General features: G+C 39.7%; 1 protein-coding gene across 1 annotated transcript in view; it reads left to right on the top strand.

Moving 5' to 3' along the window:
* Positions 1–24,969, top strand: part of LOC122814449 (zinc finger protein 234-like) — a 389,414-nt gene that overhangs the window by 299,794 nt on the left and 64,651 nt on the right. The window contains exons 4-5 of the mRNA XM_044087029.1: positions 13,462–13,588; positions 21,737–21,862. Of these exons, the coding sequence (XP_043942964.1) occupies positions 13,462–13,588; positions 21,737–21,862 (253 nt within the window). The remainder of the gene's footprint in view (positions 1–13,461; positions 13,589–21,736; positions 21,863–24,969) is intronic.

The following is a 24,969-nucleotide window of genomic DNA, read 5'->3' as shown; positions in this document are numbered from 1 at the left end:
TCACTCTGGAATAAAGTCCCAGTCCAGGTTAGGCAGAGTCCCTCATTGACTCTCTTCAAGAGGAATCTTGATGAGTGGATGGGAGATCGTAGGTTTACCCCGGGTATCACTTCTATGTCACTGTTAGACAGAGGCACAGTATACTAACCTCGAAAAAGGGCATAGTAAAATTAATTTAAAATGGGTGGCAAAAGCCAAACACACTCTGGCTAGGCTTATAAATGCCCTAGGGCAGATTTATTTATTTTATTTATTTATTTATTTTACATTTGTTTACCGGGCTAGTCCAACTGGATATATTTCCATTTTCAGTAGAGGCCCGGGGAGAAAAGCTCCACATTAGGGTTATTACAATAAGTGATTCAATAAAAGAAGGCAAAAAATTAGCAATGTTTAGAAACAAAAAAAAGTACATACAGAATTATGGTGCTAACAAAAAAATATATGAGAAAGTTTGTGCTAGTGAGGACATATTACTTCTATTTACAGTATAGGAGTAGGGGAGTTAAACTTAGTAGGAATTCAAAGAGAGTAAAAAAAATATAAGCAAAGAAAAAATACAACCATCTGGAATTGTTAATTAAATTGAAAACAGAGACTAATTGACAAAGGAAGTTAGAGCTAGTTGTACAGATGGGAGAGAGTAGGAGGGGGAGTAGAGTCATAGATTAGTCAGGATTGATGCATGGGCATAGCCAGAGAGTCTTTAGGTGTTGTTTGAGTTTTTGTTTAAAGAGGAAAGGTGATGTCAAAGTACTTAGAGTGGTAGGTAGTGAGTTCCAGTGTTTACCTATGGTGTTAGAAAAAGTGAATCGCCTGCAGAGTTATTAGACTTAGTTAGCTTCACAAGAGGTTTATTAGAGGAGCGCAGTGAGTTTAGATTAGAGTAGGGAGATATAAGATCAGAAAGTATGGGGGTATTTTCTGGTTGGTAAAATAACCTGTGTATACAGGTAAGTTGGGAGACAAGTAGGGTATTGTTCAATTCTAGCCAGTTTAGTTGTAATAGATTAAGACAGTGATGAGTTCTAAATGGATTTCCAGTAGCAAATCTAGCGATGCTATTGTATGCATTTGTTAGTTTAGTAAGGTTTTTTCTTTAAGTTAGTGTATATGGGAGAGGCATAAAGGAGAGTGGAAATAAGATGAGATTGAGCAAGTGTAACTTTAGCCTGTGGAGATAGAAAGTTTTAATTCTAAATAAGGAGCCAAGTTTTCTATTTACGGTTTTGATAGTGTTATTAATGTGGTTTTCAAAAGTGAGTTTATTGTCTATAGTGATGCCTAACAGTTTAGTGGTGGAGTCAGGGACTATGTGTGTGCCATTATTAGAGGTAATGGAGAAGTCAGTGAGGGGGGACTTCCTATTGGGTGTGAAAAGCAGGAGTTTGGTTTTATTGGCATTTAAAAGTAGGCAGCGTTTCAAGAACCATGCCTCAACTGTGGTAAATATGTTCTGTGTTAGGGTTTGTAGGTCAGAGGAGGTATTGGCAGAGCAGATGAGAGTTGAGTCGTCTGCATATTGAATGCATGTGGCTTGAGGTATTGCTACATGTAAGTCATTTATGAATAAGGAGAAAAGGAGTGGACCTAGGATGGAACCTTGTGGTACTCCAAGAGTGACTGGCAGAAGAGATGAAAGTGTGTTATCCCAGAGAACAGCCTGTTGCCTGTAACTAAGGTAGGAGGTAAACCATTGAACTGCTTTGGTATCTAGAGAGAGAGATTCAAGGGTTTTTAGGAGCAGATGGTGGTTTACCATGTCAAAGGCTTTTGACAGGTCTAAGAAGAGAGCAGATGTTAGGATACTATTATTGCGGTTTTATTGATACACTCGGTAAATGATAAGAGAGCTGTGGTAGTACTATGAAATGGCCTAAAGCCATGCTGGCATTTAGCTAGTAAATTGAATTGAGTTAAATGGTGCATTAGCTGATGATGAACACATTTCTCCATTATTTTTGCTAGGGGAGATAAGAGAGCTATAGGTCTGAAGTTAGAATACTCTTTTGAGCTGCCTCCTTTGTGTAAAGGGATTATGTGGGAAACTTTCCAGATAGCAGGGATAGTTCCTTCTGTTATGGTTCTATTTATAAGGAGGGATATAGGATAAGCTATTGCTTCAGCTGCTTTTTGAAGGTATTCTGATGGTAACTGATCTGCTGATGGGGTACAGGGTTTGAGTTTTTGGATGAGTTTCAAGATGTAGGAAGTAGAGACAGGTTGTATTTGAAATATGGGGAGATTTGCAGGTAAACTGGTGGGGGTGTGAGATTTGTCTATAGTAAGTTTGTTTGCTAATGACTTAATGGTGTCTGTGAAAAAGGAGTTAAAGGCATTGGCAGTTTGGTCTGAGGTATTCATTTCAGCCCCTGATGGTAAGGGTGTACTAGAGTGGCCTGGGTGTAGGAGAGAATTTAGGGTTGACCAGAACCTCTTGGGGTTGTTGTAGTGAGTTTGTTGTAGTTTACAGTAATAATTCTTTTTATCCAAAAATACAGCTTTTTTGTGCTATTTCTTAACTGTCTAAAGGTTTGATGGTCAGAAATAGTCTTTGTAGTTCTCCATTTAGCCCAAGATTTATTTCTAAGTAGTATTTTTTGTCTTGTCTCTTTGGACAGCCAGGGGGCAGGTTTAGATTTAACTCTGATGGATCGTATTGGAGCATGTTGTTCGAGGATAGCTAGGAATTTGCTGTTGAAGTAATTAGTAGCATCTTCAAGAGTTAGGGTTTTTAGAATATTCCAGTTACAAGCTTTTAGTTCATTTTGGAATAATAATGGGTTAAAGTATTTGTTGCTGCGTGAGACTCTGTAGGTAGGAGTAAAATTAGTGTCATTTTTTTGTCTTATGATATAAGTTAAGTAATGATCACTTGCATCATCAGGCAAAGTTCCTACTTTGTAAGTTTGTTGCAGTTTGTTAACTAGGATCCAGTCTAAAATACTTTCTTTGTTATTGGGTTTATTGATTCTTGTGGGATTATTAATTGTCTGAGTAAAGCCATGAAGATTTATGTGGGATGAGGGGTTATTTGTGTTGACAGAAGACCAATCACAATTAAAGTCACCTAGAATGATAGTTTTTGTGGGTAAGAGGAAGATATACAACTTAGGATAGTTTCAATTTTAGTGTTATTATTGCCTGGAGGAAGGTAGATACAGATAATATACAACGATTTTTAGTGTTTAGTTGAAGTTTAGAAGTAAGAATCTCAGCTTTATCATCATTTAACAGGATGGCAGGTTGTGAAGAGATATTTAATACATTTTTTAAATAGAAGCGCCACGCCCCACCCTTACGTTTTAAGCGGTCCATTCTTAAAATATTGTATCCAGGGGGAAGTATTTCATTATCTTTAGTGCCAGGTTTCAGCCAGGTTTCAGTAAGACAGAGAATATCAAAGGAGTGGGTGTCTAGGAGGGCATGGAGATGGGCAATCTTATTATTAATGCTTGGATATTCAGATGTCCGATTAGTAAGGCATTAGAAGCAGTTGTTAGTGTAGGTGGGTTAAGGTGTGGAGTATTGTGGGTTGTGTCAGAGAAGTTATTAGATGGTCCTGGGTTAGGGTGGATGTCACCATCACATAGGATTGGTATTTGTAGTTCAAGTGATGGTTTACATGTAAAGTCGGTTAGATATTTGAGCTTCTTTATGGTAGGATGATTAAAGTTAATGTGTGTATGTCTATGGAATTTGGGTAATAAGTAGTTGGGGGTACTTATAATGTTTGAGTGAGTGTAAGTATGACTAGGATTCTGAAAAGCTGTTTGTCTGTGGCTGGTAGTAAAGTGGAAATAAGTAGTTCTTTCATAAGATGTAAGGAGATAACAAAAGGTTAAGCATAAGGAGCATATGTATAAGATTATTAGGTTATGTACCATAGTTTTTGATAAAAGAAACATATTGCTAAGAGGATAATAAGTCCTAGGAGGTGGGTGGAAGGTAGGTGTCAGGGATAGTGGGAAGAGATTCAATTAGAAAGTAGAGGGATGAGGTATAGTAATTAAAGAGAGGTGATAGATAAAGGAAGTTAGGGAGGGACAGGAGATGAGTTGCTATAACAAGTAGTTTAAAGGTGATAGGATGGTTTTGAGATGGGGTGTGGTTAGGGAGGTATAAGTGTAGGGACACTGGGGTGGGTGGGATAAGGGGGTAGGGTAGGGGAGCGGAGCGGGGCAGAACCAAATCAGTCGATTGTGTGGAGCCAATCAGTCCTTGCAGGCAGTTTATCGCTGAAGTGTACCAGGTGGGTAAAGGAGCACCTTAATGTAAGAGTTATAAGAGTAAATATAGGCACCAGTTTGCTATAAAAAAGACAAATTACCTATATTCTGTGACACAGATTGCAAAAATACTATCTTACTAGGGTGCAAAATAAGGTGAGAAAGCTCAGCAGATCTGTAAGAGGATCACAGTATTCTGCTGCCCTCTAGTGGCATAAGGTGGGAAAGACCAGAATTGCAGGGTAGACAGGACAATCTACTTGGTGGGAGATAGGATGGCCTATGTAGGTTAGATAGGTAGGATCATGAGTGTGCTGGCCCAGTTCCAACAGGTCAAGCAAATTTAAATAAAGTAGAGGGTACTTAAGACACATACATGAAATCAAATTGGTCTAACAGCAATGGCCAAGTTGGGAGTTATGTAGAGATGCTTCCAGGTGCTGAATGCTTTGTAATACTGCGTTGAGGCTTCAGAGAGGTTTAGTTACTTGTGGGATATCCTACAGCAGTGGGGAACAACCAATTAGTAGTACATGGCTTCCAGGCTAAAAAGAAGAAAACAAAGGAAGGTTATAAGCATAGGTAGTAGATATCTTCCAGGAGAAAAAGAGTAGCTGTGTGGTGGAGTGAAAGTGAGGTGAGAGGATAAGAGAGCAACACATAAAGCATGAATTCAGAGTTTCAAAAACATTCACAACCTAAACAGTAAACCACAAATGTAAGGTAAAGGATTGAGCCACAGATGAAATTAGGACATATTCAAGACTAATACATTCTACAACACATCAGAATCTTTACAATTTATAGGCGACAGTGTAAAAGCTACAAATAGTATAGCGACAGTGTTTGTAGTTAAATTCCCCTTCTTAAGTTTACTCAGTAGAATAAACATAGGCAAATTATCACCCTCCTACAGTTAATGTACATTAGCGACAGTTGTATTAAGCTAAAATGTACTGTAGCGACAATGTAAGCAGTAAATATACTGAATCTGTTAAATTACTTATATCAATCAACTCTTCAAATAAAAACCAGAAGGGTATATTATTCTTCTCCTTCAGGAAAATGCAACAGAGACACTCAGACTTTTTACAAGAGTTAGTGCTTTCAGTCGCATAGCTTCCCGCCCAGCCCAGAGACAGCCCCTTCTTAAGTTAACTCTATAAAATAAACAGTGGCAAAGTATCCCCTCCTTCAGCTCATGTACATTAGCGACAGTTGTATCAAGCTAATAGTACTATAGCAGCGGTGATTACAGTTAAATAAACTGATTACTTAAATTTCATTCAAGTTATACTTTAAAAATAAAACAGAGGCATAATCTAATTCGGCTCTTTCAAGCAAATACAACACAGTCACTCCGACTGTTTATAACAGCGAATACTTTCAGTCGCTAGAGCTTCCCGCCCAGCCAGAGACAGTCACTAGGACAGTCTACACAGTGATAGCCGTCTTTGTCCAGAGATGACAGATGGGACGCATCAATTGCTAAAACATTTTTATTTATAGACTAGTCTGGTGTACTGCATCTGAAATTATTTAAATCCTGGTGACTCTCTGTTGGAAGTATGCCAGAAGATGATGTGGTGTTAAATTTTCACTGAGACCTAGTCTTCATGGATCTGGGAGGCTTTGGCAGTAGCTTTTTTACAGCTATAGTGGAGACGTTTTACAGTCGGCCAGTGTAGATTGTTTTGTTTTGGAATGTGTCATACCCACTGTCTTTGCCCTTTTGTGAGTGTGAGGCCTCCTTGTTAGTTAAATGCTTGCATCTCTCAAAAACATAATGTCTTGTATACTAATTAAAGTTAAATGCTTGCATCTCTCAAAAACATAATGTCTTATTATATACTAATTAAAGTTCATTATCTGTGAGCAGCATGCAGTTACCATACCACTTAAGGATACCCAGTGCTGTGAGACTTGCAACAGAAGAAAGACCAGCTGTCTGAACAATTGATAACAGTTGCAGTGTGTACCATAATTGCACCAAAAAACAAATGTTACCAACCTAAGAATGCACACCATTACTACACATCTGTTTTAAATGAAATGCTATGAATATCGATAGTGATATCCCAACTCCTGCTATTTCCAGTCCTAACAAAAAGGTAGGCCAACACTTGCTGGCTTCCACATACTGTTGCTTTAGAGAACCAGTAACTATGATGTGCCATTTCTTTGTTGAGTTTCCTTCCAGAGAATTGCTTAGTCTGAAAAAGTGATGCCTGTGTAATCCATTCTAGTAGTATTGGGGAAAACATGTTGAGGGAGGTGTGCTTAACCCAGTAGCAGAAATTTCATGTCATCCAGAGGTGGAGGTCTAGCTCTAGGTGCATCCATATCGTCTTCCTTCCTTTTTAACCCAAAAATATTTGTGTAACAGAGCAGGACAGTATCCTGTTTGCATGTGGGTTATTTGGTTATGAACAGTGCTTGCAAAGATCTAATGATTCTATTATTTTAACCTACAGAAGGGGTTTTGACATTTATTAAATGATAGAAATGAGTGATTGCCATCAAAGGAGTATGTAATTGTTTTATCCAAGCTGTCAGAGAATCATAAAATGTATATCTTGGATCTGGTAGTCAGTTTAGATTTGCAAGTATTCCTTTTTTGAATGAAAGGGGGTGGTTAAAGAAAACATTTATACACTTTTGACACTTGGTTGGAGTAGATCATGTGTATATTTGTGTAACCAGTGCTTTTGGTGATCTTATGCGAGTAGAGGTATTTGATGAAGCCCATATTTGAAAAAGATGGAGTTTAGCTGTAAGAACTGCTTTAATAGTACAGCAAAGTGAGGTTCCAAATTATTTTCAAACAATGGCAAGCTTTAAACTTACAAGACCCTACTTAATGCAGATCTGTGCAGAAACATTTCTTGAGATTGTCAATTAGACAAAAAGGCTAGGCTGTTGTCTGTCTGGACATCTTCATAGTTCCATGATCTCCCTAACTTGCCTTATTCTTTCTGGGCTGATGCCAACCTCAAGTCTTGATCAGTATCTTATTGTCATTTCTGACAGATTTCATACCATGAGGAGATGCAGTTTTTGTGTTGAATATTCCTGTGTTTGAAAATGTTTACATCTTCTTACAGATTAGCTTGTGATTCCTCCTTAATAGGAATGCCTCCTGAGTTTAAGGATGGAAGTTCAGGAAAATTAGCACTGCTTTGTCAGCAACACACAATTTCTTCTTGTTCACCATGGGAGTTGTGCATTCTGTGTAAAACCCACTGCAACTCTTTGGTTGTTGAGACAACGCTGTAAATGGAAGATGGAGCAAAAAAAGGGAGCATCATCTTAAGAGGGTAACTTAATTAAAATGGTGGGGGAGTACTTTCTGTGGGCTAACTTAATTAAAATGGTGTGGGGAATACTTTCTGTGGGCTAACTTAATTAAAACGGTGGGGGAGTACTTTCTGTGGGCTAACTTAATTAAAAATGGTGGGAGTAGTTCTTTCCATCAGAGTATTAAGTTATAAAGGTCACTATGCAAGGGTGCCAGGAAGAAACTTAGCAGTATCCTCTTCATTGTCATTAGTAGTGTGCCCAGATATTTGGGTCAGTTAAACCTTATTGTTGGTAATTTTGTTCTCTAATACAGGCCTCACTGAGCAGGAAGATGCCAGTATCTCAACTGATGTTGTAGAACCAAGCATAACTCTGAAAAAAACTGTCTTTCAGCTCAAAGTGCCAAACAATGCATTTATCTTCAAACCACCTGGGTGTACATATATGGTTGTGGTCAGTGAGGATTTTCTCTTAGCTGTACCACTAAAGTCTTCACTGCTAATGTAATGAACATGGAAGAGAGTGGGCATCCTTGATAGGTTCTCTGCTAAATGGGGAGGACATAAAACAGTTCATGCATACTTGGGCTGTGGGGAGGTGCATAATAATTTACATATATTGGCCAAGGGCCCTTAATTCCATATTTGTTTATCATCAATCAGGCAAATTGACAGTAATTGAAGAGAAGTATTTGTAAACGTCCAGAAGCATAGTAATGTGGTGTTTGTTGTTAGTTATCCAGTTGTGCAGGATTCACATACAGTCATGTAAAGTCCAGTACATATGACAATGTTTCAGAGATCACCCTTGTACAGGACATACAATTGTAGGTATGCGACCCACAAACCTTTTCACTGTGCACTGGCAGAATTTTCATCTTATTTTTGGAAGAAAGGAAAAGAAGCTATAGATATGAGTTTTGCAGCATGTTTGCCCCAGTTGGGTAAATAAAATGGTCTTGGGTACTTGCGCTTCTAATAGTTCATTTTAAGTTAGAGTGCATACCAACCTTGTGAGAACTCGAATCCAGCCATCCTTAAATGTTATATATCATGTAATATCCCATGCTACATCATTGTCATTGATCACATGTAATATCCTATGATACTCTATCGTCAGTCACATGGACTGCCCCATGACATTCCATTGTCATCAGTCACATGTAATATGTGGTACTCCATTATTGGCAGTCACATGTTATATCCCATGATACTCCATTACCACTCATGTAATGTCCTGTGATACTGCTTTATCATTCAATTATAATATGCTTTGCTGCTCCATTATCATCATAGTGATGATCCATTATAATCCGTGACGTGGAATGTCCTGTGTTACTTCAGTGTCATCAGTTATATACAGTATGCCATGATACTCCATTGTCTCCTATCTTGTGGAATATCCTGTGATACCCAATTGCCTTCAATCACATGTAATACCCTATTTACTGCATTATCATCAGCCATGTGTAATGTCATGTGATACTCCGTTATTACATGTAATACCCTGCCGCGGTGGTGTAGCGGTTAGCATTGTCGCCTCACAGCAAGAGGCTCTCTGGTTCGATCTTCGGCTGGGGTGTCTTCTGTATGGAGTCTGCATGTCCTTCCTGTGGTCGTGTGGGTTTTCTCCGGGTGCTCCGGTTTCCTCTCACATCCCCAAAGATATGCTGCAAGTGAATTGGACATGCTAAAATTGACCCTGTAAAAACTCCACTGCCAATCATGAGTGAACAAGGTGATCCACTGTGGCGACCTCTAACCGGGAAAAGCCGAAAGAGACGGAGACCCTGCAGTATGCTATTATCATTGCTCACATTTACTATCCTGTGATGTTCCATTAACATCAGTGATGCTAACTACCCTCTGGTTTATCACTACTGGCCCTCATGGATAGAGGAAATATAGTTACCACAACATATACTACTTTATCCCACCTTTCCGTATTTGGAATTCTGTGCACATGTAAATAGCTGCATAGACTCATCTGTCCCCTTCCAAAGAAAATACAGTACAAAATGTAAGAATAAACCCAAGTGGTGGAACCAAGATATAAACAGGTTGTATAATAAAAGAAAAAAAATCATTGATGCAAAAATAAATTTAACACTCGTAATGTTAAAAAGATTCCTGCTAAACTTAACAGAGGACTCTGGACACTAATCAAATCAACAAAGCCATATATGAGGTAAATATAGCTACCCAGGTGAAGGATAACCACAAAGCCTTCTTTGACAGTTTTAGAAACCTCAGAAACAATTCTCAACAATGCAGAACGCTATCTGTAAATGATGTCACATACAGAGACTCAGAGGACATATCCGATATACAAGAGGACAAATTTAGCTCAAACTTAACTCCATCTCCCCACGTATATTCCTAGATCACATACCCACATCTACACCCTCCTAAAGATCCCCCAATAACAAGTCCTCAAGACACTGTCCAAGGCCATGAGCCCATTTCATTGGGGTCAGATAACATACTGGGATGCCTGTATAGTCCTATAGGTTAACAGGTAAATGTTAAGATAACTGCCCTTAAGGGCTTTTATTAAGCCTAGCCAACAGCCCCAGGCCAGAATCAAGCCCTGCACCTTGCGTCTCTGAGGTGGCAACCTTAACCATTATGCCAAACCCACTTCCCCAGATACATGCCTCATTGGAGGAGGGGTACTTATAACAACTTTCTGCACTAACCTGTTAGCAGGAAAGAACATAGCAGTAGATTTTTATGAATAATCTGACCTGTTTATTTTGCAGTTATAAAGAGGGACCACATTTTTTGTGAGACCCCCTACTGGAGCTATTCAATATCAGCCTTCAAACAGACTTTGTGCCAGAAGAATGGAGACCAGCAACTGGCATCCCCTTGCACAGAGGTGAGTTGTCAATGGACCCAGGTAATTATAGACCCATAAACCTGACCAACCTCACCTGTAAGGTTGTGGAAAAGATTGTTATGGAATTAATAAATAAGGACATCAACCCAAACCAGTTCAGGTCCATCAAAAGAAGATCCTGCCTAATTAAACTAGTCAGTTTCTTTGGGAGTAAGAGGTTTTGCTTTAGCATGCATTTTCTGAGGGATATGAAGTCTGAAAGTCAAGTGCCAGTAAGTATTTAATTACTTCAGTCCTCACCACTGTGCCAGAACACCACAAATTTTATGAGAAACCGAGCAAAAATATGGCCATTTTGTTAATATCTGGACAGCTGAGAGGTATGGCTGTAGGTCTTCAAGCCAACTAATTCATGACATGATAGTCTGTTTGCTTTGTACTTGAGGAGCTAGCTTTATGCTAGTACACATGAATAAACAAACTATGGTCCTGTTTGTAACTGGAGAGAAAAGAAAGGTCACATTCATTCATAAAAATCTGCTGGCATGCTTTTTCCTTCTTCTGGTTTTGTTGCTTACATTTGCAGAACATTTGTGTAGGTGCTGTAATGGTAATTATACAGTAAAGGGACATTAGTTTGTCCAATCAGCATGTACATTTTGAAATGTTGATCAGCAAGCTTGTAAATTGAATGTTCCCCACAGGAGGTAGTTCAGTAAGTTCACTTTCTCCGTGACACTACTGATCAATTTAAGAAGTAAAAAAAAAAAAATTCCCTCCGCATCCACAACCCCTTTTTCCCATTTTTGCATATGGGGTCAGGGTATTACTTCAACAGTGACAATCATCTGGAGACCAGGTTTAACTGCTGCGTGGCTAGCCGTGCCACTGTAGTTCATCCACACCACACACACGCTCACATCTATAGCCAATTTAGAGTGTCCATTCCACCTACTGCATGTCTTTGGAATGTAGGAAGAAACCAGAGCACCAGGAGGAAACCTACAAGTACACAGGGAGGACATGCAGACCCCACACTCAAGGCATCCCAGCAAAGAGTCAAACTGGGGAACCGCTTGCTGTGAGGAGACAGTGCTATACACTGCGCCACTGTTCCCTCAGTAGTACACTGCTCCATAGTGCATAACCATTTGGTGCATTAAAAAAACTACCAGATAACCAGAGAACAAGATAGTCCAACAAGAATTCCAAAATGATACGGAAGACCTCCAGTTCTTCACAAGAACAATGTGTAATATATGATAAAAAAGCAGTTAAGCACCTTTATCCTTTGTAAATGAACCATGGACTTTCTCAAAACTGCTATTTAATGAGTTTTCACACATTTAGACTCATCTACAACCACATGACAATTCACCTCACAATAATAAAGTTCGTAATGTCTGACATAATTTTAAAAATAAAACTTACTTCAGATAAACCAAATCCACCATGAAAATTGATGTTGTATAAAGACCGTAAATAGTTATAATGGATTCCTGCATAAAAAATGTGTGAAAATTCATTAAATGACAGGTTTGAGAAACTCCAAGGTTCTCTTTACAAAGGACAAAAATTATTAACTTCTTTTTTATTGCGTATTAAGTGTTACACTTGTGGAGGTCTTCTTTTACATCTACCTGAATTCCACCAGCTCTAGCAGAAGCAAACATAAATTTAACTAATGTGACCCTTGACCTGGGCAGACTATTCCTCTTTGGATACATTTTAGACCACAGTTTTGTCTGAGCCTTGCTGCATTCTCATTCTGTATGCCTCTAGTCTTACCCTGCTGCATGCTGCTGAGTCTTGCACTGATGCAGGTAACATTTGGCACTGACAAATGATTGGTTTTGGATTATCCCTCCCTCGGCTGTTATTCATATTCTAACCCAGCTGTTCTCATACCCCCTCTGTCCTTTGGACCCCATCCATTTTCCGTGCACCACTGGCCATTAAATGAATTTGTCCTACTGTTACATAACCATATTAGTAATTCCACCAGTCGGTTTCTCCACCACCACAGAGTGGATATCTTGTTCCTGCTACATCTCGACTACCATCTTGGACCATTTTGTGTAGATTTCTTAAGTAATCCTTCATGGTTTGTCACCCTCAGATTACTCTGAGCTGTCTTCCAGTAGCTTCTACAACTATCTCACAGCCCCATGCCTTCTCCATCTTATCCCTGCTCCTACGTTTTCATTCCTACTCAGCTGTGATCCCACTTTTTCTTTCCATCTTTCAAGGCTTCCCTCTTTGCTTCCTGTTTTCCTGTTCCCTAAATTAGGTCACCAAGTCTTTTTCTAAACATAGATCTTTAACTGGAACTCTGTGCCCTCCTACTGCTGACCTTAATGTGTGTAGAGGGGAGAGAGAGATAGCAGCAAAGGGACAGTTTTCAACTCAAAAATGAAGACTTTGTTACTTGCATAATTGTGGAAAGGAAATTTGCACTTGTTAATGACTGATTTAGTTTTACTGTTTTAACTGCACTTCTGCTATCAAATGCCAGTGCTACCCTGCTGAAAAAAGGGTCTATATTATCAGATCAAAAACCCGTTTCAGCGAACATTACAAGACCGACATGTATAGCACGAACTGCAAATACGCCAAACCCCCTAAACTGCGAATTTTCAAATCTCGAACAGTCATAGTCGTCCAACACCACAGCACGCTACATACTACATAGCCAAACATAATAAATAAAACACATACATACACTAACCAAGCCCTACTTCTAACCCTACACTAAACCTTACATACATTGCTATCTATGCACTTACCTTAACCCGCACCCTAACCCTAAGGTCCATAAATATCGCACACTTACCTTACGGAGCTATACCGCAGACGGGCCAACCATGACACTTCGACATTTCATGTTTCGCGGTTTTGAATGTTCGTCGTTACTGTAGTTTTTACACTATACGTGTCAGTCTTGTGGTGTTCGCTGAAACGGATTTTCGATCTGGTAATGTAGACCCAAAAAAAATAACACAATTTACATTGAAAGCATTACATGAAAACAGCATATTTTACACCAACTGCAGTAAAAGAAAAGATGAACTGTACCATGTGTCTTTTACAGGCTCCAGAATCCTTTGAGGATGTTGCTGTTACTTTCTCAGCAGAGGAGATGAAGATGTTAACAAAACAGGACAAGGAGCTTCATAAAGAAGTGATGTTAGAGAACTATGAAGCCTTAGTTTCAGCAGGTAGGTCATCCCATCTTAAGGAATGGTCTTTATTCTGAGAGTTATGAGTACCTTATTAAAATGCTATGCCGAGATGTATTGTGTTTATTTGCTACCTGAGTAAGTGAACCAGTCACTGAGGACATTTTTAGTCATGAATATATAATATAGAATATATATAAAAATGTGAAGTTAATGCACAATGCATCCAAATACAAAAATAAAAGGAAAAGCATATTCTGGTGCCTCATTCTACATTCCTGTCATTTATGTGAATCAAGTGGACAGTTTATAGGCTGCAGTTCAATTAGAAAGTTTTTTTTAAAGAAAAATTTTATTAATATAACATTTTTACAATGTATACACATGAAAAATTCAACATCACATACTGTTATACAGTGTTAGGAATACATTGAATCATAAAGGTAATCTTACACAATTAACACATTAAGAGTCTTGGTTTATCAGTAGCAACGTTTCAAGGCTATCCCAACCACTAAAAGTCTTAGTATGATTTATAGTTCTTATTCTGATCACTTCTTTTTCACTTGTACATAGTATTGCTGTCAAATTTAAACATTCTTTGAATATAGGAACTGAGTTTGGTTTCCAGTTTTTGTAATAACTTTTCTAGCAACTGCTAAAAGACTCCAGAGTATTTTTTGTTGGCGAGAGGAAGCTGATTTACCTGGAGTACACTTACAAGGATACAGGCGAAGCATACAAGCTGCAAGCATAATATAAACAAAGGAATAAACTCTGGATGCTGGAACTAAGTAGAAAAAATAGAAACCAGACAATTCAGAAACCTGCACATTGCGTTTAGATAAAGACTTCACTGTACTGCCTCATTTTTCAGATGGCCCTCAGAATACCAACATCTTTCCACACCTGAACCTATATAATCATGAGGGATCTCCCTGCTATTTGTAATTTCACTCTTTGTTTTAGTGGGTTACAATGGCTAATTGACACTTTTTTAAATTAAAGTCTGTTTTCTTTCACTGTTGCATATTCCTATTTTTGATATCACACTAGGTTTGGCGATCTGTTCTTTTTATGTAAAACTGTAATCCCTTACCCATTGTGCATTCTTATTTGAGATACCAGATATCCTCTTTATATTTTTGTCTCTCTCTCTCTCTCTCTCTCTCTCTCTCTCTCTCATGTCCATGTTCTGATTAATTGGATATTTCAGATGCAGTCTGTTGTTACTCAACTGATTTGTGGTTGAATTTTTTGTTTTCCCCCCACCCAACTGCTGTTCTGCTCTTCAGGTTGGAGGCTTTTGCTGTTGCCCACCCCTACTGTAAGTTTGATAAGGGACACTCCTCCCAGTCCCATGTCATTAGCTCATTCTACCTAATACAGGGATCATTTGGGAAGGTCAAACCCCTTAGTTCCTTAACCTTGAATTTTCTTCTGTTCCTCTTCTCTCCCTTTCCACTTTACTAAAAAAACACTTTATTTAGCTTCTTTTACTGTATTTGTGTTTCTTCCTCCTGCTCCATTACTTCATCTGGCTTTTTCTGCTACTTGCTGCGGCTTGTTCTCTAAAGTGTTCAATTGCATCTTTTCTGTTGCATTTGTTACTGCTTGTTTATATCCTGTTTAAATTGCAAGTGTTATTCTAAGCCTCTCAGTTTTGGTTTAAGCACCTGGGCTTTAGGATTACCCTGAGCTCTCCCTGGCCTCTCTCAGATTCTGAAAAATATGGATGGACAATTTCCTACAGTTTCTTCTGCCAGTCTGGTTGATATGGGCATCCTGAGACAGTGTAGCAACTGCCTTATGTACACAGACAACCACCTACTACTACCACCTAGGAACACAATTTGTGAGAGATGCAATTACATTAGAAACCCAGAGTCTATGTTCTCTCCCTCACAAGCCAATGTATCTGGAACTGAGAAGGTTGTCAACACAATCACTACACCTCAAACACCACCCACACCTACACAACACACACCTGCATATGTGGAGGTCCTCAACAAAAAAATACCCAAACAAAGGAGATCTCCAAGGCAAACCTCATGCGATCTCCACAGCCCTCCACATCACATACCATGTATAATTCACACACCTGTGTCTCACAACCACTGAGGCCTAACCATAAACCCAACATATTAGTCATAGGAGACTCCATTGTGAGGCACACAGATGTGCCTCTTACCAGGTTGGATAAGGAGAAAGTCACAGTTAGTTCTCTGTCAGGGGCCAGAATCCACCATGTCACACACTAACTCAAGTCTGTCAACAACAGGTACTCTTATGACTCTGTCGTAGGCCATGTTGTTGTGAATGACTTGAGACATACCTGCCTGGGCTGTATGAAGAGAGACACGACTGAACTCGCTGAGTATGTGTCCCAGACAGGTATGTCCCTAGCCTTAAGCAGCATTCTACCATAACCCAGAATGATGCCCCAATACAAACAGAAAATGATTGACTTTAACAATTGGCTTAGTTTCTGGTGTCATTCCAGGGGGAGCCAGTACCTGACAGTCTGGGAAAATATGATTGACAATGCTTTGCCAGAGATGGCCTGCATCTGTCTCACTTGGGCTTCAGGCTTCTGGCAAAGGCACTTGCCTCCCCCATAGTGCCTTTTTTAGAAAAAGTGAAGAGGTTAAAACTACCAACATAAAAATTTCAACAAAACCCAAATGAAACTGCACTCATTGCAAGCATTCTTAACCCTGGAAAATGCTGACATCTGTGCAGTCACACAATCCTGGTTCAGAGCTGCAGAGAACACTCCAGCCATGCCAGGTTACGTATCCTATCATGCATTCAGACCCCAAACTGTGGGTAGTAAAGCCAAAGGAGGTGAATTCTCAATATATATTACATACATACACACCTCCAGGCTGATCAAACAGTATGATGCACAGGAGACACTCCAGGTGCAGTCAGCCATTGACAAGACCCCTATACAAATCATAGCTAACTACCAGCCCCCAAATCTGACTTAAGATGACCAAACTGCCTATCTAGACCTCTTCAAATCTATCAAGATTCAACCCTTTACCCTGATCCTGGGTGACTTTATCTACTCAAACATAGACTGAAAGAACCACTCTCGCCAGAACACAAATGCCCAGAGATTCCTCGATTTTTGTCAGTGCAAATCCTTTGGAACAGCTAGTCGATACACCCACAAGAGGTGGTAATATCTTGGACTTGGTATTAACCAGCATAAGTAACCACTGCAGCATCCCTGCAGTTATCATCCTCCCTTATAAGATCTGACCATAAAGCGGTCACGTTCAAAGTCACTGTCTCCCCCGACCCTGCTCTAGGTAGTGTCAAACAATAAGCTTCTCCAAAGCTGATTACAGCCTTCTGAGGGATGGTATCTCTAGGAACTGACACCAATATCCAAAAGTATACCAAATTATTATAGGAACATTTATATAAAGAATCAGGAATACCTGATAGGACTAAATCATTCTCTGGAAAGAGGAGTAAACCTGTCTGGTGGACATCTGCAATAAATACTTTTTTTAGGGAAAGAAAAAAATTTCTGTCTAGGACCAAGAAGGAGCAGGTGCCCAATTGGAAGCAATCTGTCCTTGACTAAACAAACAAATAGGAGCACTAGTGAAATTCGTGAAATTCTCCAAAGCAAACTTCGAGTCCAAACTAGCCACATCTACTAGAGACAACCATAAGGTCTTTTTCACATACATCTGTAATCTCAAAGGTAGCACCCAGATCTGTTCAGAACTGGTAGTCAAGGACATCACATATACAAAAGTTGTAGATATATCAAACTTGCTGGCTGACAGATTCAGTGATAATTTCACCCCTCTGCCCCCCCATCAGTAAATCAGGACATTCCCAGTACCTGCCCCATTTCCAGTTATATAAAGGAATCAGGCCATCACTGCTCTCTCAAAGGCAAAAAATACAGACTCCATGGGACCCGATAACATCCCAGGCTGCATCCTACATGAACTCAAGCAGGAATGTGCAGCACCGTTAGGTGCCCTAGTCAACCAAAGCTTGAGTATCTGCTTTGTCCCAGCTGAGTGTAGGACAGCCACTGTCATCCCTTTGAACAAAGGGGGAGTGTCCACCAATCCAGGAAATTGTAGACCCATCAGCCTAACTAGCCTAATCTGCAAGGCCATGGAACGGATCATAATCGGTGTCATTAACAAGGACATTGGTAACCTCCAAACACTCGAGCCATACAGTTTAGCTTCATTAAGGGGAGGTCATGTCTTTTAAATTTGGTCGAATTTTTTGAGACCGTCACCAAAGCCATTAATGAGGGGAAGGCAATGCATACTGCCTGCTTTGACCTGGCCAAAGCCTTAGACACTATTCCCCTTTCGGGCATAATAGATAAACTCTCTGCACTAGGCATCAGTCCATCTGTTACCAGATAGGTATCTGACTGGCTCACTGATAGAACCCTCCTAGTCGAAGAAGGGGAAGCCATTTCAAGCAGTTGACCTGTATAGAGTGATGTAACCCAGGGTTTGGTCTAGGGGCCTCTGTTATTTGGGATGTACTTTTCTGAGGTGCAGTTCAAAACTAGTGGGCTATGGCTGACCAAGTTTGCAGATGCCTGCAAGCTGGGTGCAGTCATCAATTCCCATAGTGACATGGACATCCTCTAAGAGGGTCTCACCCAAACAAATGACAGGTGCCAGAAACACGGCCTCGAGCTAAATACAAAAAAGAAAAAAATGCATCATCATCCCCTTCAGGATTTAATAACAATGTTCTAAGCACGCAGTCAGTCGTGAGGGAATTAAGCACCCAGATTGATAGCAACCTGACCTTTGACCACCATGTTGCTTCCATTTTACGCAAAACGTTCTACACGGCCCACCTCATAAGTAAGGGTATCTCATCCTGGAAAAGGAGATCATAACATCCTAGTATTCTTCCCTTATAAAGCCCATTATTGAGTACAGTGCCCCAGTTGGCATGTTCATAGGTAGATACTAGGCTATCTGCCCGAGGGCATTTATAAGCCTAGCCCGAGTGTGTCGGCTATCACCACCTCATTGATTAATTAACTGATCCTCTGTCAAGCAGAGCCAATGAAGTGATCCCAGGGGTATATTTTCTGTTACCCATCCACTCGGCAAGGTTTGTCTTGAAGAGTGTTAGTGAGGGGCTCTGCCTAATGTAGTTTAGAATTTTGTTCCAAAGCATGGGGAGTCTCTGACAGGAATCTATCCCTCCACCATGTCCTATTTATTGTTGTGGTGAGGTTTAGCTCACTAGAGCACATGGCTCGCAGTGACTTGGATTTCTTTAGGTGGAGCATGTCCATCAGTTCTGAGTTGGACATGGCTTTGTAAGTCAGGCAGATATCACCTCTGAGTAAGCGATATGCTACTGAGTACAGATGGAGTTTTTACAGTCGGTCTGCATAGGACATATGTTTGAGGCCAGTAATCCTCTTGGTGAGGTACTTTTGTGGTCTCTCCAGCTGTTGAAAGTGTCTTGTGAGGTACATCCCAAATGGGACATTATACTCTATGATGGGTGTGATGAGTGATTAGTAGAGGGGCACTATAACCTCTTTATTTCTAGATGTGAACCCTTTAGTAATTAGATGGGCCACATAGGATTTCCTAACTACTTTGGCAATATGATTGTCAAAGGAGAGATTACTATCCACCTGGGTCCCCAGATCTCTTATTATCTCTTCTGTATTAAGGGGGCTGCCACCTATGTGGTAATTCATGGGTGTTTTGTTTTTCCCAAACGGGATGACTATGCATTTTTTGGCATTTAGCTTGAGGTTATGACTTTGACAACCAGGTGTCCATCTCAATAAGTCCCTTTTGGAGGATGTCAGTGTCAACCAGAGAGTCAGTTATGGCTCCCTGTTTACAGTCATCAGCGAACTTGGTTAGCCATAGTCCTGTGTTTGTCTGTACTTCTGAGAAGTATATGCCGAACAGTAGGGGTTCCAGGACCGAGCCTTGTGGAACACCACTTGTGACTGGTTTAGAGTCGGACCTGGAGCCCACTATTCTTACCGTGTGAGTTCTGTCTGTAAGTCAGTTGGCAACCCATCTTGTGGCGTAGGGGTTTATGTTCAGGCTGGTGAGTTTTTCTGTAATACCCTGGTGGGGAATGGTGTTGAAAGCCTTGGCGAGGTCAAGGTAGTCTGTATGAACAACCTTTCCCTCGTGTATGGCCTTGTTGAATATCTCGAAGAAGTCAACCAGGTTTAGTAGGCATGATCTGTCCTTAACAAAGCCAAACTGGGTTGGATCAAGTGTTTGGAGGTTCCCAATGACTTTGTTAATGAGTTCCGTGACGATGCACTCCATAGCCTTGCAGACCAGGCTAGTCAGGCTTATGGGGTGATAGTTCATGTTCATTATTCATGTTGGTGTGAATGACCTGAGATGTACCTCCCTGGATTACATGAAAAGAGACATGGAAAAGCTCTTTGATAATGTAGCCCAGGCTGATATGACCCTGACCCCGAGTAGCATCCTGCCCTGTTAGTTGCACATGGATGATATCAGAGGTATCATGCTGTGCCACTAACCTGGAGGTGTAGGTATCCTTGACGAGAGACGGGTGATGCACACCGGAGGTCAACCAGTCACTGGTTAGATCAGACCATAAACTAATCACTCTGGCTATCCACACCCCACCACCACCCCCAACTAAGGAAACCACAGTAAAAAACTTTTCTAAAGCAAACTTCTCCTTACTTAAGACAGAGGTGGGAAGTTTCACAAATCTCATGCTAAAGTATAACTCTGCCCAAGATGCAGAAACCTTTACAAATGCACTCTATGAGCACCTACAAGGATGCATGCCATGACAGAGTTATATTTGTACTTGTTCTGGAGTGACCTGAGTACTTGTGTTATGTGGCAGATTCTGGCTCACGACAGCCAGCTGACAGTAACCTTCTGCTTGTCCAGCCTAGTGAGTGGAATGTCAGTGTGCCTGACTATAGAATCACCTATTACTAATGTACCTCGCAAAGCACATGTAGCAGCTGAAGAGAACACAGAGGTTCTTCAGCAGGAGAATCCAGGGCCTCAAAAATCTACCATACACAAATGGGCTAAAATCCCTATCCATCTATTCTGTTTCATACAGACTCCTCAGAGGTGATCTCTTGTCTGGCATACAAGGTGATCTCGGACCCCGCCTTTGTGGGACTGCTGCATATCCGCAAGTCAAGCTCCACTTGAGTTATCCATACATGCGGCCTCAACCTGGTCTGTGACATCAATAAGACTTGTTGGCAGGACGGATGTGTCCCAGAGACTCCCCCCATCTGTGGAATAGACTCCCTCTCCACGTCAAGAAAAGTACCACTTTACCCCTTTTTAAGCGCAACCTGGATAACTGGATGGTCAATAGGTTCTATGTCCCTGCTGGATAGGGGTACTGGGTGCTGATTTGTCTATACATGGACTAAACTCTTGGCTAGGCTTTTAAGGGCCTTAGAGCCAATAGCCTAGTAACTTCCTATGATCCTACCTATGAACTGCAGTTTACAACAGAAATTTGTAATGTTGTATACCTATTTTCTACACCTGTATGACCTCAAAGCATAACTCATCTGTGGGATATAACAAGGTATGTCAGCTCAGTAAGATAAGATTTCCATGAGATACACATTACAGAGTTATAGAACTAAGTACAGACTGGGCTTCAGAGTTTTTCCTTGGCTGACTCTAGTAGACCGGGCATATGTTATTCTAAGCATAGGCATAATAAGAAATGTTTATGTATTTAGATATTCTAAATATCTGCTAGTTTTTCACATGAATACAACTAGTCATACAGTTTTCAAATTATGATAAAAAGGCTACTTATCAAGGACACAGTTGCAGCTGCCTCAATAAACAAAAATGCTTATTTTGAATATACATATTTTAAAAATTGTTTACTAGTAAGTGTTGAAGTGAAACAATCACTTCTGGAAGGAAAGAACTTCTTTAAAATGTATTTAATGTAACGGGATATGAATAATACATTCAAAACTGAAATTCTACTACTCCTGAACAAATTAAACATTTCATATTATTGTAGTACTTTGTAATTCTTTTGGAACTGTGGAAGACTGAGAGAACATGTTTTAATCTTGTTAAATTAAACTGTGCACAGGAGCTCTTTGGAAGAATAATGTATGCAATATATATATATATTTTTAATGTGTAGGTTACAAGATCCCCCGAGAGGCATTGTTAGGGCTACTTAAAGAAGATAATCCTGAACTGGCAGTGAATGACAAGGAGGGGATAAACAGAACAGAACAAAAGAATAATTTTAAAGAAAAGCCTGACAGTAAGTAAACAGCTCATTAATGATGCATGTTTATGAAATTTTGTACTCTCTTTAAAATACTTTGAAGAAAATGCAAGAAAATATGTATACAGTAAAAGACTGAAGGCAAACGTCTGGGCAAAATGTGTGTATATATATATATATATATATGTATATGTATATATATATATATATATATATATATATATATATATATCTATATATGTATATATATATGTGTGTGTGTGTGTATATATATATATATATATATATATATAGATATCTGTATATAGATGTACTTCACTTTACCTAAAGCTCATTTGACCGACACCCAATTGACCTAAATTTCATTTGCCTGACTGTTGTAATGCTACCTATGTTTGTGTCTGTAAAATAGGATTTTATGTACTGAGGGGAAGTTTTACAACACACATTTACATGAATGATTTTTTATAACAATTTTTTAAGTATACATTTTATGAAGTTCATTTGAACATGTTATAAAATAATATTTTTTATATTTTTTTATAATAATGTATCAATTATGTGCCATAATCCACCTGATTGTGTTTTTATTATGTCTGTGTATTATTTATTTTGATTTATGTGATTTCTGTGCATGGTCACTTTAAATGGAGTAATGGTTTTAAAGTGTGTTAATTTGGGGCCAAAATGAAGAGTATTTAAATTGTGTTTAGAACACATAATGTATTCTGATGAAGTCCACGCACCAGTGGATGAAAGCACTAAATTGTTGTGTGTAATAAAGAAGGGTCTACACCATGTTTGCCTGAGTAGTCCGTCCTGTGGAGTTCATTTGCATTAGCGTTTATTAATTGCAGTTTCTTGGTTGGTCGATTAAACACTTTTGTCTCCAGTGGTATTTTCAAAAAATGTGTAGCACTTAGAATTTTATCTACAGGAACCTTTCAGAGACTAACAGGGGACATGCTTGGGGTGTCACAGGCATCTGTATCCAGGATTCTCCATCAGTTCCTAAATGCTGTGCTCAAAACATGTGAGTGACCACATATATTTTCTCCTATAGTCCTGAGGGCAAGGACATAATTGTGCAAGAGTTCTATCCTGTAGCACAGTACACTGAAGTTCTAGGTACCATAGATTGTACAGACAAAGAAATCAAGGCACCACCTGGGGAACAGAGAAGGGTCTGTATAGAAAGGGTTTCCACTCCATTAACTGGAAAATTGTGGGTAATGGTAAGGAAATCATCTTGAATGTATGTGCTGGCACCCTAGGTAGTTACCACAACTCACATCTGGAACACCTCCCAGCTGTATCAGATGTTCACAAGAGGTGATATCCCACAGGGTCATTTACTTGGGGGATGTAGGTTATACATTGGAACCATGGCTGATAATGTCCATCACAAATGCACACACACCTGCTGAAAAATACCATAATGAGGCACATGCTCAAACCAGCAATATCATAAGAGTATGTGTTTGGGATGCTGAAGACATGGTTCTGCTGCCTAGGTACATCTTGGGGAGTCCTACAGTACAGTCCATATACACGTGCTGAAATCTTCACCATCTGTGCCATACTTCACAACATCATCTTGAGAAAACCTTTTCACCAGGATGAATAAGGGGTAGGCACACACACCCCACCACCAGTGGCAAGGTCACCACAGCCACATGCAGGTGAGGATTCAGAGGGGGAACCAGCAGTTGTAAACATAGTTGTGCTCGATATGCCCTTGCATTGGCAAAGAGGCAATGCGTAGCACACTCACTCACCACTTAAGGGGCTAAAACCTTCATCTTACATACACACACACACATTTATTAACATTGATGCCAGGCAATGCTCACAACCTTTACCTACCCATGTAATGGCTGTGTACTTCCTAGCATCAGATGGACTCAGCCCTGAACTAAAACTGTAGCAACTGCTGGATTTACAAATTTAGTGATGAACTTGGAGTGTTAAAACAGAGTTGTGTAATAATACAAATGAATGGTATATCATTGCATGTAGTTACTTGGTAATGTACATACAAGTAAAATGTCGGTGATTTGTACAGCAATGACATTAACATATGACAGTAGAGACTTATGTGAATACATGTGTCCTGTATCAAGTAGTAGGCCTCAGGCATCAAAGATTCACACATTCATACCTCTCAAAAGTACTAATGATCACCAAATGTCCTCAGTTTGGCCTCTTACTTTTGTAGTGGAAAATCATAGGTTCATAGGTAGGTACTAGGCTATCAGCCCAAGGGCCTATGCAAGCCTAGCCAACAAGGTTCCCTGGCTTATGCCACCCAAGAAAGTTATTTTCCTGTGCCACTGATGAGCAGAGACACAGAAGTGATCCATTAGCCAGAAATGCTTTCCAGTCACACACACTCACACTCAGATCTGTAGCCTTTACAGCAGTGAAATGACATTTTCAGTATGTGCTTGTTTTTTTCTAAAACTGATTATCCCAGCCTAAGCAATTGTATTTTTTTTGTTTGTTTTTGTTTCGTGCTTGCTGTTACATGCTTTTTCCCCTTCACTAATAATTATTTTTCATATTGTCAGCAATAGTGTTGCTTATTCGTGCATGCACTCATGCAGACATACATTTATAAGACAGTTTCACTCATAGCACAGGACAGCATTGCTTTGGACAGTTGCATCTTGGAAACAAACCCACTGAAATGCAAATGTCCTAAGATTCTACAAGAATAAAATCTTGTAAGGTCTCAATAAAAACATGTCAGACAACGCTGAAATTGAATCTCCTGTACTAAAAGTATTTTCCCATTAGCTGACACCATTCAGGAATCACACAGTAACTGTCTGCATAATAATGATTCCATCTGAATTAATTTATTTTCTTTTTCTTTCCTGCTTTGTGGTACAATGTTTGGATCTTTCACTCTTTTCCTGAACATCTTACTGCAGTAGTTACACTGGTTACCTTTTGAAAGTTGAGGCAAATGTAGTGTCTATATTTACCGATATTTTTCTATCTGTGTGCATACGTATGTACGCAATATGTAATCTAAGTTTATATTTATGTGGTTTTAAAACCACAGCCTTGTTATGTCTTACTGACCGGCTTGCAATTCAAGGCATTCTTGAATGTCTGTCAAAAAATTTTTTTTTTTT

The sequence above is a fragment of the Protopterus annectens genome, chromosome 10.part0 (genome assembly GCF_019279795.1).
Source record: "Protopterus annectens isolate FY-2018-M chromosome 10.part0, PAN1.0, whole genome shotgun sequence".
NCBI classification, from domain to species: Eukaryota; Metazoa; Chordata; order Ceratodontiformes; family Protopteridae; genus Protopterus; species Protopterus annectens.
The sequence above is the reverse complement of the archived record's forward strand: the minus strand, read 5'-3'. Positions and strand labels throughout refer to the sequence as shown.